The following is an 18,368-nucleotide window of genomic DNA, read 5'->3' as shown; positions in this document are numbered from 1 at the left end:
GACAACACTTCATTTTAATTTATGTGCTTTTCTTTAATCATGCAAATATTCTGCATTTATCATGTGTACACAGAAGTGAACAGTATAATATGGTCATTGGTGTCAAAAATAAAACTAAACTCATCTTTTGTGGCCCACAGAATAAAGACATGCATGTTTGAAATGAAATAAAACTGAGTAACTAATACAAAATTGTAAATAAATACATAATAAAGACAGAATATAATCATTAGACCATTTAAATTTGGTTAATGAATGTCATCCAACTATTTCAAAACTGTAACAAGAGGCAATTCAATCATAACTCAATGTTAAAACAGCTATCATAACATTATTCATCAATATGTGGCTCTATTTAGATTCTCGGAAGCTATGGAAATTTAAAAAAATGTGCAACAGGACATACATTGGGACCATTGTTTTTGTTTACATGCCTCAAAATGCTCCATCGTGTTTGCCATCAGCGATTGTTTTACATCACTCAACAGAGAGGCATGTGAATAGCTGAAGTGACTCTTTGTTCCAGGTTGTAATTCAGGTTTTTCTCTCTCACAGGGATATTAAGATTAAGCCATTCATTCATAAAGGGAATTTCCTTGTCGTTTTAATGTACTTACGTGAGCTACAAGAGAGACGTCGATGTTTTTTTGGAGTGAAAATTATATATATATATAACGTTAAACCTCGCGTTTTCTCCGTTTACGCTGCGTAAAATGAGGATTTCTTGGACTTTAAACAAACACTGATACTGATAGGGTTTAAGGTTTACATTAATATGTGAATAAAAGTGAGAAATAACCTTAAACTCGACCTCGTGTCGTCAATCTTGAAGAAAACACCTGCTAGTCTGTTGATATACACGGTCACGTGATCGACGTTTTGAATATTATGGTAATAATATATATTTATATATAATTACGCATTAAATGACTAAATAGAAAGAAAAACTCCCTACAACAATAAAAGAAGGTAAGATTTTTGATAAATAAAGAAAACAAATAAATAAATAAGTACCAACAAACTGTTGCCAAAATGCTGAATACCGGTTGGTCAGTTATTACAAGCAACCAAGTAAATAATAATAAAACAACTCTTATAGATCGTATGGTGCAGAAAATATCTATTTAAGTTAATAAATTAATAATTAATTACTAAATAAATAAATAAAAAATCCCCACAAAATTGTTACCAGAACACAAAATGCTGTATGTTCATATTAAAAAACAGCAACATTAACAACAAAACATTAGAGAAAGATTGTGTTGTTTCTCAATGGCTAAATATTCATATATTGATATACACTCTGAAATATTACCTTTTGGTGACAAAAAAAATAAGCTTTTTAGCCTTTGGGTAAATAAACAACCTGAACAAGTACCCCTAGAACACTGTCTATATCTTCAGCTTATTACAAAAACAAATACATGAATAAAGTTATGTAACCCTTTGAGAACCAACAAACAACGTTCCCAAAGCACTGTCTATATGTTATTAGCAAAAACATACATAAATATATATATATATATATATATATATATATATATATATATATATATATATATATATATATATATATATATATATATATATATATATATTCATACATTTAAATAAAAAATATGATCAATTTATTATTATTTTTATTAAATATAAATAATTAAATAAAACAATTTAATAATATATTTATTTTTTGTTCGATGGACCCCAGAAAGAATACTTTGGTAGTGGCTGATGGGGGTCCTGATAAATAAATAAATAATATTAATAATAATAAAAATACATATAAACATATTAAACATATATAAATAAAATAATCAATTAATTTATTGTTATTCTCAATAACAATAATAGAAATAAATTAAATAATCAATTAATTTATTAATAATGATAAATATAAGAAATAATAAGAAGCAAGAATAATAATAATAATAATAATAAAAAAAAGAAATTATAAAAATAAAATTATAAAAAGAAGAAGAAGATTTACATCTAAAAATGAACTTAAATATTATGACATAATTTTGGGAAAGTCAATTAATCATAAAAAATATGTATATAATAAAATAAAACTTTTTCATACATTTCTGCATATATATATATATATATATATATTTATATATATATATATATATATATATATATATATATATATATATATATATATATATATATATATATATACATACACACACACACACACATTTAGTCAATTCTACTAATTTTGAAACTCGGGATTTCAGAAACAAATGAAAATACATACAATCCACATCCTCATTTCACTGAAGCACAAACATTACAGTCTTGATGACAGTGTTGAAGAGTCTTGCGCAAACTGTAGCTCGAGTCACACATTTCAGCAATTGCCTTTAAGCAATCACACACAGTCACTTCAGCGATCACTATCTGTGTCTGGTTTCCAGCAGACTTTCACTTTGATTCAAACCTAAATTTACAGTTACAACATCTGCTTTACAGGCAAGGTCACAAGAAGGTTGCTGGTTCGAGTACCTGCAGGGTCAGTTGGCATTTCTGTGTGGAGTTTGGATGTTCTCCCCGTGTTGGTGTGGGTTTCCCCCGGGTGCTCCGGTTTACCCCACAGTCTAAACACATGTGCTACAGGTGATTTAGATTAACTAAATTAGCCGTAGAATGTGAGTGTGTTTGGGGGTTTCCCAGTACTGGGTTGCAGCTGGAAGGGCATGGTAAAACATATATATAGAATTAGTTGGTGGTTCATTCCGCTGTGGCGACCCCAATTTACACTCAACTCAAGCATAGTCAAGTGATGAAAAAAATCTAGATTTTTTATATAAATTCATTCAATTCACAAGGAGACAGAAGGTCCTAAAGGCGCAGCTCAAATTTTATTAATGAATTCATTTTAATATCGACATTCTGGTTTACAAAATAAGCAATAAAGTGCATAAATCTTAGACACAGCAACATAAAACATTAAACATCACAGTGCATAGAGCAGGGGTGTCCAAACTCGGTCCTGGAGGGCCGGTGTCCTGGAGAGTTTAGCTCCAACCCTAATCAAACACACCTGAACCAGCTGATCAAGCTCTTACTAGATGAACTAGAAACGTCCTGGCAGGTGTGTTGAAGCATGTTGGAGTTAAGCTCAGCAGGACACCGACCCTCCATGACTGAGTTTGAACACCCCTGGCATAGAGGAAGACTCACAAAGCTCAATTTACGCTAGCTCATCTGTGATTGGTCAGCAGACAAGCTAAACTCAGAATTACTGAATTAAATAATCACCAGTCAAGATTGAGGTTGATATGATAGTGCATTAACATTCCTAAAACAGACTGACGGACTGAAACAAACATGTTGCCTAACTAATCCAATCAGTTTTTTTCTACCAATACTACGATTCATTGCATTTACTCTATTATTTTTAGGTGAGTTGTTGCAAACAATTTATACGAGCTGAATTTAAACAAACATATTTACTAAACGTTATTTGTTTGCTTAAATTCAGCCTATATAAAATGTTTGCAACCACTTACCTTAAAAAAATATCCAATGAATGATTTTTTTCAGTGTATGTTCTCTAGATCTGTATTATTTTCAGTGCACAATCAGTGCCTTGTTTTTTTTTTCAGGTACCATCAGTTGCACCTTCATGGCAGCCATTGACAAGATCTCCGTCGACTGGTGTTTGGCATTCTGGCATTTCTCCAATCACAGCTTTGCGTATAACTTTCAGCCATCGCAGTTTCACTTCTTCAGTTTCGGCTGTGAAGCAGTGGATATATTTGGACTGGCATAGACGGAAACCGGTTGGAGGATGATCCACAGACCTCTGGACGTCCTCAACCTGGTAACCCAAGAGCGGGATGGTGCACAGGGCTTTCACGTCCTGAGATGTAAAAGGATGTGAAAAAATATATATATTCAGGGTTAATATGAGCATTTAAAACAAAAAGGTAAGCTACTAAAGATAAGAAATTGCTGTGTGACTATTAAGGTGTTCTGAATGGTTTCTAGGCTGTTGTTAAAGTGTTAAGAGAAGCTTCTAGGGTTTCAGATGCTGGACAGGATATTGCTAAGATGTTCAGTGTGGTAGCTAGGGTGTAGATATATATTATTAATAATAATAATAAATTAATAAATAAAAATGACAATAAATACATAAAAAATAAATAATATAAATCAAAAATTGATTATTGTTACTATTATTATTATTATTATTATTAGAAGTAATATTAATATTATTATTATTTTTTCTTAATAAGTAGAAATAAATAAATAAAACAATTAATTAATTTATTAGTATTATCATTAATATTAATAAATAGAAATAAATAAATCAACTACTTTATTATTATTATTATTATTATTATTATTATTATTATCATTATTATTATTATTATTATTGTTAAATTAATAAATACAACAATAGATTAGTTTAACATCAATAATAATAATAATAATAAATATAAATAAATACAATAATTTATTAAATAATTGATTAATTTATTATAATTATTATTATTATTATTATTACTAATAAATATAAATAAATAAAATATATATAATTTATTAATATTAATAATAGTAAATACACAAAAACAAATAAAAATAAACAAATAAAACAATCAATTAATTTCTAAATATTATCAATAACAATAATAATAATAATAATAATAAATATAAATAAATCACTAAAATAATCTATTAATGAAGAAGATTTGCATTTTAAAAAAGGAACTCAAATATAATTACTTCCTTTTATAAAGTAATGTTACTTCACTCATTACTTAGAAAGTAATATTAATATGTAACTTGCATTACTTAAAATAAAATAAATAAATAAATTACTAAAGTTAGGAAATTTGCTGTGTTGAAATCAATTATTTATTAATATTATTATTATTAGTAAATAGAAATTAATAAGTAAATAAATAAATAAATAAGAAAAATGAATTTATTCATATTAATAATAGTAAATACACATAATTAAAAATAAATAAATGATCAATTGATTTGTTATTATTATCATCAATAACAATAACAACAACAACAACAACAACAACAACAATAATAATAATAATAATAATAAACTGAAATAAACAATTAAAATAATCTATTAATAAAAAAGATGAAGAAGATTTACATTTTCAAAAAGGAACTCAAACATAATTACTTACTTTTATAAAGTAATGTTACTTCACTCATTACTTAGAAAAGTAATATTAATACGTAACTAGCATTACTTGTAATCTGTTACCCACAACACTGGTTGTGAAGGTATTCTGTTTTAGATCAATTCTATTTTTTTAGAGAAGTTTTAATCCATTACTGAGCTCTGCTAGACTCAGGATTCAGACACATTTGTACTACTGAAATCCCATGACAAGTACATTTCATAAGCTAATGTTTCATGTAATGTGTACATGCACATGGTCAATAATGTACAATCAAATTTATCACAGCACGTCATAAAACACGCAACAATCTATTAAGTTTTAATGTGTTTTTAGTTCTATGTAAAACTGATTTAGGTAATGCACGAATAATGTGAGAGTATGTGTTTGTCCAAAGACACAAACTAAGACAACTAACTGATATTCAAATAAACAGATATTTACTAAACTAATTTCCATGACTTTTGCAAAACGTTTCCAGGTCTGGAAAATGCAGTGTCAAAATTCCACGACTTTTCCAGGTTTTCCATGAACACTATAGACTGCGTTTCTCACCTGCGGTGCACCATACAGGTACAGCACCAGTGCATCATGCTGCGGTATCACACACCAGACCCTCTGAGACGGTTTAGTTCTGTCACTGTACTGCAGGAAGCCACACAGAAAACTGTTTCCTGACACCTGAGCCGCTTCAATCTGGTAAAAGGTTAAGAGAATTAAAAATAAATACATAAATTCATGGTAATAACATCTAAAACACCCTCCAGAACTCGTACCTCAAGAATTCCTTTTTTCTTCCCGCAAACTGGCTCCTCAGCGTCCGCTCTGCCGGTCAGAATGTGGTAACAGTCCTTACACACCTTATTTAACTTGTTGCTGTCGTACCTCAGCGATGCTTTATGGTCCGAACATTTATAGCACACAACCTACAACACATTTCAATATAATCTTTCAGTGTACATGACTTTTTCTTGACTTAAAACCATTTAAAACCTATATTTTGCATTAAAAAGTTCTTTAAAGATTCTTTGCACATAGGATTTGGTTTGTTTGTCTGTGTGTGTGTGTGTGTGTGTGTGTGTGTGTGTGTGTGTGTGTGTGTGTGTGTGTGTGTGTGTTTGTGTGTGTGTGTGTGTGTGTGTGTGTACACCAAGCCAGCTTATATGGCTATTTCCATGGCAAGGAAAAAAAAAGAATACTACAGATATAAATTATAGCAGGGGTTGCCAAACTTTTCAGCCCGTGACCCCCAAGATAACAATGCCAGCGACTCACGACCCCCATTATTTTCAGAAGTGGTTATAATCATACCAATGTTGCACGCAATGGCTCACACATACCAATAGGCCTATGTAAACACAAGCATATTGACAACACAAAAAACTGCAACAGTCTAACGACCATATTATTATTATTATTAATGTAGGTGGGCATAGACTTTTAGATAAATCTCTCTGTAATCTTGGAATTAATCTAGATTAAAATGGCTCATTTGAATTCTGCCGAAGGCGTTCAGAATATGTGCTACCCAAATAATGACTAAATATAAGACATTGAGAACGGGTTTCTCAAGCCAGGTGGCGCATTAGACCAAGGGCTTATCTCCCGTTTCCAAAATGAATCACAAACTGTTTGAGAAACTGTTCTACTGTGATAATTGGTGATGATAATAAATGATGTTTAATAAGATGTGCTTGCGTTTACTAACAGTTTATTTAGATGAACATGAATGTTGAACTGTAGGCCTACATAAGCTCCAAACAGCTGTTTTTGATCATCTTAATCTGACTAAACTCATCACTGAACTAAACAGGAATGATTTAAGACATGTGGAGTATGCAGATATTAGTGACATTATTGAAGTTAACGCCGCAATCAAACTACTACCGTCATGTAGGGCTTCTCGCCATATTTTCCGACAAGATCAACACACACGGCTGTGAGTAAAGGACTGCACACACACACACACACACACACACACACACACACACACACACACACACACACGCACACGCACACATCGTGGAATGCGCAAGTTTTTTTTTCTTTCCATTCTGTGTTATTAAATTCCCAACACTCTCACCAGTCCTACTTATTTGCGACTAATACTCCAGTTTGTCACGGGGGCATGAATGAAATGTCCATGAGTTAAAGTGAAACTGCCGAACTGCAGTTAAAGTCACCCAAAATTACAGGAAACTCTTACATGAAAGCACTTCATGCAAACACCAATTATATTATTGTCTATTAAAGCAAATAACTCGATTACAGATGTCCATGTAAGCGTAGTCAGTCGTGTCTTCGAAGTAAGTTAAAGATGCTGAAGGGCATCCTGCTGATTTGATTCAGAAGGGCACTATATTGTCAGACGACTCACCAGTTTGACTTTCATTCACCGCCATTCGTTTTAAAAACCACCCGGTCCATTTTATTTGTATGTGTTTTACGTAAACTTGTTTATTTTTTTTTCCAAAGTTAACATTTTTATGGAATTGCTCACTTACATATCCACAGGCTCTGCAGTGGTGTCTCCTGCGGGTCAGAGCGTTGAAGGGCTCTTTACATTTCATGCACATGGTCACTTCATTGTCTCGAATCCAGCGCGGGGCTCGTTTGCCCAATTCTTCTTTCTGTAACGCAGAAAAGCACAGCAGTGACAGATGCTGGATTTCCTCTTGACCTTTGTTACGCTTGTTTTTATCAAGTTGCAGACGTCTCATCTCATACTTACAGACACCTCATCTGTCGCTTCTTTACAGGCTGATTTGAACGTCTCATTTTTCTGCTGAAAGATTTCAATGGTTTCCTGAAACGCCTAGAACAAAAATGACCCACAATGAGAGTTTGCTATTGAGGCTTACTTCAAAGATGAAAAATGAATCAATGAATACATGAAAGAATAAATAAATATTACAATATTTTTTTACATAATTATATAAATAAATAAAATTTAAAACATTAAATAAAAATATCAATAAAATATTACAACATATAAATACATACATAATACAATATCACAAATTAAATACATTTTGAAATTTAATTAAATAATTAAAATTACGAAAAATGTATAATCATTAATTACATAAATTAAATGAATAAATAATAAAAATAACAAATTATATGAATAATAAAAATTATGAAAGTTAATTAAATAAATAAAACATTACAAAAAATAATAAATAATAGAAAATTGCACAAATTAAATAATTTTTTTATATAATTACAAAAAACGTATAATTACCAATTACATAAATTAAATGAAAAAATAATAAAAATTACATAAATTAAACAAATAAATAATAAAAAATACATAAATTAAATTAATAAAAAAAGTACAAACGTTAATTAAGTAAATAAATAAAATATTACAAAATTAATAAATAATAAATAACTGCAAAAATTAAATAAATAAATAAAAATAATTAAATAGATAAATAAACCATACAAATTACAAAAAAGTACAAATAATTACCAATTTAAATTTTTTTTATAAATAATAAAAATTATATAAATTAAACTAATTAAAAAATACAAAAAATAATCAAATAAATAATTAAAATCAGTTTTGAGCATCTGAAAAACACTGATACCTTTATCCAGTCCTCCTTGTCCTGCTGTGAGCTGTGGAGAATGAATAGAAAGTCATTATTATGAGCTGAAACTGACGAAACTGGAGCACCCAGTGGAAACCTACGCTAACATGGGCAGAACATGCAAACTCCACAAAGAAGTGACCTAGCCGAGACTCAAACCAGCAACATTCTTGCTGTGAGGCGACAGTGCTAACCACTGAGCCACTATGCTGCCCCTCAAACACATGTTTTTATGTTTCTTTATTTGTGTGTCGGTCACCTGGCCTGCAGCTCGAGTGTTCGCTCTTTTCCGGACACCTGGAAAGTGTGTGGATAATCTTCATTGGACGTTTCCAGCACTTTCATGCCCTCGACTCGGACCCGCGTGCGCACAGTGAAGCGCTGGCCCACCAGACTGAACTTGGGCACGCAGTACAGCAACATATTGTTAAACTAGAAAGAGAAAAGCAGCACAGATTTAACACACAGGGTGACACTAACAAGTATTTTTATGCACTTTCTCAGTACAATATCTAAACGCTTTAATGTATATTATTATTTATGTCTGGAAAGTTTATTTTATTTTTGCAAATATATATATATCAGAAAAAGACAAAATGCTTAAAACATTTAACTGGAAAAAATAAATAGAGATTGTACATTATTGTTTTATATTTATTTAACTAAAAATAATGCACCAAATAAATATACAATGTAAAAATAAAATAAAATAACAATAATAAATATTAATAACAATTATTATTTTATAGTTGAGTAGTAGTAGTAATAATAATAATAGTAATAATAATAATAATAATAATTATTATTATTAACAAATTTAAATAAAATAATAATTTTATATTAATTATATTATTTAATTTAAATATATTGTTTTAAAGGTTTAACCCTTCTCTTCTTTTAGACAAACTTAATTTTTATAATTATTTCAGAAATCAGGCCTTAATAAATTAATTCAATAAACTATAGAAACAAAAACTTAAGCTGTTTAAGTTTAATCCTACAATTTTCCATTATTATTTATAGCATCAAAATGTAAACATTTGTTAATATATTTGTAATTTAATTATTTAAATGCATTTATTTAATTTTATTTTACCAATTTCTTTCAAATTAAATTTAAGAATGTTTAAAATAAATACATAAATAAAATAAAATGCATTTAAAAATGTAATATTTTAAACATTCTCAGTTATATATTTTATCTAATCAAGAATGTTTAAAATATTACATTTTTAAATACATTTATTTGTATTTCAATTTACCAAATTCTTTTCCTTAACATTTAGTTTTTGTTTTCCTTTACCCCACTGGCATATAAATGAAAATAAATTTAATTATCTCGATTTAAGAATTCTTAAAATATTCTGAGATATAATAAACATTCTTAAATTAAATATTTTTTATTTATTATGTGTTATTATTATTATTATTAGTATTATTATTATTAGTATTATTCATAATAATAATAAATGCTTAAAACATTTACATAATTATTAACTGGATAAATGAATAAATTAAATAAATAAATAAACAAACAAACAAACAAACAAACAAATAAATAAATAAATAAATAAATAAATAAATAAATAAATTTTGTTTATTAATTCAGCTAACCAGGAAAAGGTATCTCTCCATGGACGAGGTGTTTCTGGCAGCCAGTTTCAGGATTTGTCCTTCTTTAATGAGTTCGTTAGACGGATTTACGATGTCTTCTTCACCTCCCAACATCTCATAGATCTCCATCAGCTTCTTCAGGTTCTCCTGGAAAACAATACAATAAAAGCGCCATTTAAAAACCTACACACCTAAAATGCATGCAGAATGACCCTGTTAAGGACCACAAGAAATAATCAGAATCAGAAGTGAAAGGTTTGACATTACTAGTACATTTCTTTGGCGATTGGTGCATACATAAAACAAGGTACCAAATTGTTCTGTGCAAATAATGCAAACATACAAATATAGAGGAAAAACTACAACTGGATTTTTATTGGAAGATTTCAATGTTCTGTTGGCTTCATCGGACATGGATCTTCAGCATGCACTTGGGCGGTTTGCAGCTGGGATGAGACCTCCAAGTCTGAGGCCGTGGCCGGAAAGGGTGGCTTGCCATCTCCAGGTTAGAGGAAAGTCTTTACACCAGGAGGAAAAGTTCAAGTATCTCGGGGTCTTGTTTACGAATGAGGGAAGGATGGCACATGAGATTGGCAGGCGGATTGGTGCAGCCGCAGCAAGTAATGCGGCTGATGTACTGGTCTGTTGTAGTAAAGAAGCAGCTGAGCCGAAAGGCAAAGCTCTCGATTTACCCATCAATCTACGTTCCTACTCTCACCTATGGTCATGAGCTTTGGGTCATGACTGAAAGGACAAGATCTCAAGTACAAGTGGCCAAAACGAATTTCCCTCGCAGGGTGGCAGGGCCGACATCCTTATGGATAGGACGAGGAGCTCTGTCACCCGGGTAGAGCCGCTGCTCCTTCACATCGAGAGAACTCAGCTGAGGTGGCTCTGCCATCTGTTTTGGATGCCTTCTGGACGCCTGCCTAGGACGGTGTTCCAGGGATGTCCCACAAAGAGGAAGACACAGTACATGCTGGAGGGACGAAGTCTGTCAGCTGGCCTGGGAAAGCCTCAGGATCACCCTGGAGAAGCTAGAGGGAGAGTGTGGGGTGAGGGAACTCTGGGGTTCTCTCCTGAGACTGCTGGCCCCGCGACCCGGCCCCGGAAAAGTGGTTAAAAATGAATGATTCCAATGTTTATTATAAATACTTCAATGTGCATCATTTAAATAAAGTAACCGAGTCAACTATCATCAAAATATCTTCCCCTCCCTCTCCCATAATATTTCTTCTCTGATTGGTGTTGGCATTATATCATTTTAACCTCCTAGGGCCCGAGTGTCCACATACGTGGACAGCACATTTTAGCTCTTAAGTGGCTATTTAAAACACTTTGAATGTTTTTTATTTTATTTTTTATTATTCTCTTTATTCTCCATTTCCACCTGGGGATACTCATCCCGAGGTCCTCAGATTATGCGGAGTCACTGATTGGACCCAAGACCAGCGACGAGATGATCCCAAGGTGTCCATATCCGGGACCAGACCGTATCCTGAGCTGCTGCTGCAATGTTGGTCATAGGGGAGTGGAGAGTATGAGACTGATTCCAGTGACGCTCCAGGGACAGACGAGTCTTCGCTGAGGCCAGCATCCAGCCTCTACTGCTGACACTGCAGCTCTGCACAAGACTTTTGGCCAGCGGAGAAATTAAAATGGTCGTGCCCAAATGAGTCTGGTTCTCTCAAGGTTTTTTTTCTTCACTCTCCTATTGGTGAAGTTTTTTTCCCTCTCCGCTGTCGCCACTGGCTTGCATGATTCAGGATCTGAAAAGCTACTCAGATGAATTTGCTCTTCAGTGTTTGGACTCTCCATAATGACCTCAAACCACACTGAACTGAGCTAAACTTAAACACTAAAAACTGAACTACCCTGATCCAGTTACTATGACCATTTATGTGAAGCTGCTTTGACACAATCTACATTGTAAAAGCGCTGTACAAATGAAGCTGAATTGAATTGAATATTTTGTTACAGACATATAGTGTCATCCTGCAACTGTTTTGCAGCATGTGAAATGTCCCAAACACTATTTTAACTGTCCAAAATAGGGAAAAATTTTTGTTTTAAGTCTCTGACAGTGAAAACATGTTCAAAAAATATTTATGTGTTATATATGCATTAAAAACAGTCAGGATGAAGTGTTTAATGTAAATTCGCACCACGATTCCACATATATGGACATAATTTTTCTCTAAAAGTACATCATATCAAAAGATGATACTTAGATTTTATTCTAACTAGGTTCAAATAAGCCCAAATAGCAAAGAGAAATAAAAAATGCATGTAAAAAAACGGCTTGGGCCTTAAGAGGTTAATGCTACTCAGATGTCCATAAAAATCCCTTTGTTAAACTGTAGAGTTGAACTTTCAACATCAAAAGTGAACAGAGCAGAGTTTAACATCCCATAATTCAAGTCACAACCGCAAATAAACTGAAAACACCTGCGAATCACTAAATATGGAGACGTTTTTTACAGTGCAGTTGATCAAGTGAAAGTGTGTCTCACCATCTTGCGAATAGCCATGTTGGAGTGTGTGGCGGCCATTGAGATGATGTTCAGAGACTCTGGAAGTGAGAAACAGAAGTGATATTTGAGATGATTCATCCAGATGTGGAACTGAAAGCAGCTGAGGGCCACACAACACTGTTTACCTTTATTTGCTCATGGAAACGTGGGATATTTTTTACAATTCACATGCCCCAAGTTAGGGTTAATGATGTCTCAACATTTGGGAGGGTTTTCTTTGTGTAATGATAATTAAATATTGTGGTGAATTAAATTACAGGAGATGGATTTACTTTGAATAGATTTATAAATAAGCACTGCTTTGTTTTCTATGAAGTCAAATTAAAGTACTCAAATGCAAAAAAAAGCACGGTAAATTTGTGTTGTATAGTGATTAATCATAATTAAACGCATCCAAAATAAAAATGTGCATTTACATGATAAATATATAAAGTAAACAGAGTTTTTTTTCCTTTCACTTTCGTCAATCGGTGAAGTTGTTTGGTTTGGGACTTGTGGAGCTTGCTTGTGAATTTGCTTCTCAGTGTTTGGACTTTCAGCAGTAAAAATGAAAGCACATTGGGGTGCGTTTCCCAAACAACGACATACCTCGCGGCTGAACTATCTTAGTACGATGCATCGATGTCATCGAAAAGAACGATGTAGTTACTAGTGAAAACGCCCAAAATGATGCTCCTAACTGGACGGAGTATCTTCATTTCTTTGTGCAAATAATGTTGTTTACTTCACTTACAAAAGCTAACACCTATATTAATGTCATATATAAATCATATAAATAAACAAATAAATAATGAGGCTATTATAAAATGACATGTAATATTTATTACGTATTAAAAATGAAAAAATCATTTTTAAATAATAATAATAATAATATTAATGATGATGATGAAGATTATTATTATTATTATTATTATCATCAAGTAGGAAATTGTTTATTTGTTTGTTTTTTAAGTCTATTTTTACAATTTGACACTTGTAAACCACTGCAGAAAGTTCCAGCAGGCCCATGTCATATGCAGTACAGATACTTAATAAATAACCTACTATTTACCTACTATTTATAGGTCACCTATAGCTTTCGCTAAAACTGAACTGTAAAAATAGTTTGGAAGCAAATTACACCTAAGAGAGGTGACCTTAATGCTTTTTTTTATTTTTGATCATTCCAACTTTGAATGTTAGAATGTTCTAAATGAATAGGGCATATGGGGGGATAAGTGGGAATAGAACACAGCCAGGAACTATGTTTCAAACTACAGCTCCAGGGGTGTAGTTGCAATCATAGAAGTTTGCGACGCAGTTTGCGAATGTTCGTTTGAGTGACGGATTTGGGAAACGGCAAATCAACAAACTACGTTTGTAACGATGGAACTTTGCGACCTTAGTTGGCTAACCATGGTTTTGGGAAACGCACCCCTGAACGTCAACTCTGAAATCTGGACTGAAACAGTTTTAACTTACTAGATCTTCAATGTTAAGCTGCTTTGACACAATCAACATTGTTAAAGCGCTATAGAAATGAACATTAACTGAATAAACACACTTATTTATGTATATAAATGCACACATGCATACAAAAACAATCCAAAACATATATACATCTTTAAATACTAACATTTACATGACATCATGTGTGTACTGTGTATATTTATCATGCAAATATAAGTACACACATGCATGCATGCATAAATTTGAGAAAATTATATCGTGAATTTGTTTTGAATGTGCTTAATCTTACGCCTAGGACTAAATTAAATGCATACAATCTCTGTTAAAGATTAAGAAGTTATAATTTGCTCTGCCTGAATGATTTAAGGTGGCTCGAAATGCAAATCGTTCAAAAATAGATGCATTCAGGAAGGAAGCAAACACAGTGTTGCACTGAGAAGCACAAATGTTTGGGACTATTTTAACCGGTAACACAAAATACAACCTACACAGAAATATTCCAGTAATCATGTTGGTTGTTGTTATCAACAGAGTACAGCAAACATATGTATAAATATATCTCACTCTGGGCTTGACTGCGGTCTTCATCATCCTCTGGAAGTTTCTTTAGATAATCTTTAAGCAGCATCTCGTATCGAGGAACTCTCTGCACCGGCTCTAGCATGTGATGCTGGAGAGTCAGACTTCCACACACCTCCTGGCTCTACAAACACACCGAGAGCCATTTTCAGCCTACTGAAGAGTTTGTTTCTAAAGGATTCTGGTCTACATTTTACTGTATACTATGCACAATCATTGCATGAAGGTATTTGTGCATACAAGTTTCATTCATCCGTTTAAAAAAGTCTTGAAATAAGATATGATCTTATGAGAAGCAACACTGCATATTAAGGCTAGTTTTCGGAGATTGTTTCTTGCATAAAGTATTTTCCCCCTATTTGACTTATTCACACACACGAAAAAATCTAAATAAACAAGGCAGAATAAAAGTTCAGTGAGAAATGAATACTTTAAAACTAACTCTCTAATGTTTTCATGGACAGACACACACATTACCTGTATGTCCTGAATGATGGCGCTGAACTGTGTGGATCTCTCCATCCACAGTTTGAGCAGCTCCATGGCGCTGTCAAAGTTCTTGACGTATTCTGCGTACATCCTCAGGAAGGGCGCGAGCTGAGCTAGAACATCTCCGACCCGTGGCTTTGAGTCCCTGCAGGAAGACCAGACACACATCGGATCAGAAGAGCAGAGGATCAACACATTTACAGAAGGCACATTTACTCATACTCACCCTTTTGTCAATTCATGAATGAATGATTGACTGACTATAGAGATGAATGAACTAATGTTTGAAGTGACTGAATGGAAAGGCAATTGAAGTCCAATTGAATGAATGACTAATTAAACAAATGAATGAATGAATGAATGAATGAATAAAACATGTTTGTCTGAATGTATGAATGAATGAATGAATAAAGGTAGGAAGGAAGAAATGGAAGTAAAGGACTGTATAAATGACTAATTAAATGAATGAATGAACAAAGAAACACATGTTTGTCTATATAAACCAATGAATGAATGACTAATTAAACGAATGAATGAATGAATAAAACATGTTTGTCTGAATGAATGAATGAATGAATGAATGAATTGGAAGTAAAGGACTGTATAAATGACTCATTAAATGAATGAATGAATGAATGAACAAAGAAACAAATGTTTGTCTGTATAAACCAATGAATGAATGACTAATTAAACGAATGAATGAATGAATAAAACATGTTTGTCTGAATGAATGAATGAATGAAGGAATAATTGGAAGTAAAGGACTGTATAAATGACTAATTAAATGAATGAATGAATAAACAAAGAAACAAATGTTAGTCTGTATAAATCAATGAATGAATGACTAATTAAACAAATGAATGAATGAATGAATGAATAAATAAATGAATGAATGAATGAAGAATTGGAAGTGAAGGATTGAATGAATGACTAATTAAATGAGTGAATGAATGAATGAATGAATGAATGAATGAACAAAGAAACAAATGTTCGACTGTATAAATCAATGAATGAATGACTAATTAAACAAATGAATGAATGAATGAATGAACAAACAAATGTTTGTGTCTATGAATGAAGGAAGAAAGGAAGAAAGGAAGGGTTGGGAGTCTGACTGAATGATTGACTACTTAAATGAATGTCTGTATAAATGAATGAATGAATGAATGAATGAATGACTAATTAAACAAATGAATGAATTAGTAAAAAATGTTTGTCTGGATGAATGAACAAATGAAGGAAGGAAGGAAGAAATGAAGGATTGGAAGTGAAGGACTGAATATATGACTAATTAAACAAATGAATGAATGAACAAAGAAACAAATGTTTGTGTCTATGAATGAAGGAAGGAAGGAAAGAAGGAAGCATTGGAAGTCTGACTGAATAAATGACAGAATAAACAAATGTTTGATTGTTTGTATGAATGAGTGAATCTCACCACTGGCTCATGCGTGTCTCCAGGTCAGGCAGCAGGAACTGACTGTGAAAGGTGTAAATGGAGCCCACATTAGAGAAGATTCCCTTCACCACATCCACTGGGAACGAGCCCTTCAGAGCCTCTTCAGTGAGTCTGACACAAAACACCTTAACATACACAACACACAAACTTAATTTCCAAAACATTTATCATAGATCAGCTGTTTCTCACTGGAGCATCCACACTGAAGAAGCATTATACATATAGTATTTAAGAGTAAAATAAGTCGAGAGATACAGACCTGGTCCAGCAGATGCAGTCGGCTGACGTATGCTCTCTCCGTCTGCAGGAGTTCACTGGAGATCTTGAAGAGCTTGAGTTTATTCACCTGCTCCTGTTCAAAACAAACAGTCGGATCTTTAAATCTATAGCTGTGCGTGCCACTGTGGTCTGACACTGCAGTTCAGACATTACTAGACTGATGGAAAAACACAGAGGCGTGTGGGTGAGCTAACAGGACACCGCTGATAAAAACTACACAAACACCTGCTTACAGTCGCACAAACTCTGCTCTACTGCTTTATTTTTATATTGTGACGTGGAGGAAAAGATGAGAAGATTTCACCAAGACCTTACACGATGATATCATGATGCTGAGGAGAGGTTTTTGTGGGTTCATAAGATCAAAAAAGGAGTCTTTAAAAATAAAATCGATAATTTTAGTCATTTCAAATGAACAATTTAAATATTTTATTGATTTAATTTCATTTTCTTTCGGCTTAGTCCCTTTATTATGCAAGGGTCGCCACTGCGGAATGAACCGCCAACTTTTCCAGCATGTTTTTACGCACCGGATGCCCTCCAGCCGCTGATTTTAATAAATATGTTTGGAAATTAATTTGATAATTACAACCTAAAATTTTATAATTCAATCTGTATTATTAGATTAAAATTTACAAATTAACTAATATATATATATATATATATATATACACACACACACACACACACACACACATATATATATATATATATATATATATATATATATATATATACATATATATGTGTGTGTGTGTGTGTGTGTGTGTGTATATATGTAAATATATTGCGATAAACAATATTATTGTCATTTTGAGACCATTTTATACTTAATATATAATGCCTGAATGACATTACAATGCGAGTAGACTCTTTCAAAGTAGACAAAATGTTTTATTCTTAAAAACACTTCATTTAATTATAGTTATTTTAACATTTAGGCATTGGAATCAGAATGTGAAACTGTAGATCCAAAACAAATAAATAATAATAAACGTGAAAAAAAGGTGCAAGGTTAAAAAGTATCAGAGGGTGCAATTTCTGCTGCCAGATCTGCTTTTGGTCGTCAGGCACCCACGTGAGAATACACTATAGTAATTTACAGTAAATACTAGAGTGTCTTCTTAACCATACTGACCATGACACCTCCAGTTGAGACAGAGAGGTTGCAAACAGCTAAAATGTTGCTAGAATAGTTTTTTTTTGTATGGGC

At 32.4% G+C, this 18,368-nt stretch overlaps 1 protein-coding gene across 12 annotated transcripts in view; it reads right to left on the bottom strand.

The window, feature by feature from the left end:
* Nucleotides 1-2,842: 2,842 nt before the first annotated feature.
* Nucleotides 2,843-18,368, bottom strand: part of fgd4b (FYVE, RhoGEF and PH domain containing 4b) — a 28,017-nt gene continuing 12,491 nt past the window's right edge. For 4 of the 12 annotated variants that reach the window (XR_012401724.1, XR_012401726.1, XR_012401720.1 and 1 more), the window contains exons 5-18: nucleotides 17,136-17,228; nucleotides 16,856-17,001; nucleotides 15,406-15,562; nucleotides 14,914-15,052; nucleotides 12,880-12,938; nucleotides 10,367-10,513; nucleotides 9,012-9,184; nucleotides 8,750-8,780; nucleotides 7,888-7,971; nucleotides 7,661-7,786; nucleotides 5,933-6,082; nucleotides 5,712-5,852; nucleotides 3,162-3,868; nucleotides 2,843-3,011 (exon numbers count right to left, since the gene is read on the bottom strand). Coding sequence is in view for 4 of the 12 variants with exons in the window: in XM_073946891.1 (XP_073802992.1) it covers nucleotides 3,608-3,868; nucleotides 5,712-5,852; nucleotides 5,933-6,082; nucleotides 7,661-7,786; nucleotides 7,888-7,971; nucleotides 8,750-8,780; nucleotides 9,012-9,184; nucleotides 10,367-10,513; nucleotides 12,880-12,938; nucleotides 14,914-15,052; nucleotides 15,406-15,562; nucleotides 16,856-17,001; nucleotides 17,136-17,228 (1,707 nt within the window). In the remaining 8 variants the exon portion in view is untranslated. Of the gene's footprint in view, nucleotides 3,869-5,711; nucleotides 5,853-5,932; nucleotides 6,083-7,660; nucleotides 7,787-7,887; nucleotides 7,972-8,749; nucleotides 8,781-9,011; nucleotides 9,185-10,366; nucleotides 10,514-12,879; nucleotides 12,939-14,913; nucleotides 15,053-15,405; nucleotides 15,563-16,855; nucleotides 17,002-17,135; nucleotides 17,229-18,368 lie in introns of all 12 variants that reach the window. The other 8 variants (XR_012401723.1, XR_012401725.1, XR_012401719.1 and 5 more) reach the window with 2 other exon arrangements.

Source organism: Danio rerio, chromosome 4 (assembly GCF_049306965.1).
Source record: "Danio rerio strain Tuebingen ecotype United States chromosome 4, GRCz12tu, whole genome shotgun sequence".
Classification (NCBI taxonomy): Eukaryota; Metazoa; Chordata; class Actinopteri; order Cypriniformes; family Danionidae; genus Danio; species Danio rerio.
The sequence above is the reverse complement of the archived record's forward strand: the minus strand, read 5'-3'. Positions and strand labels throughout refer to the sequence as shown.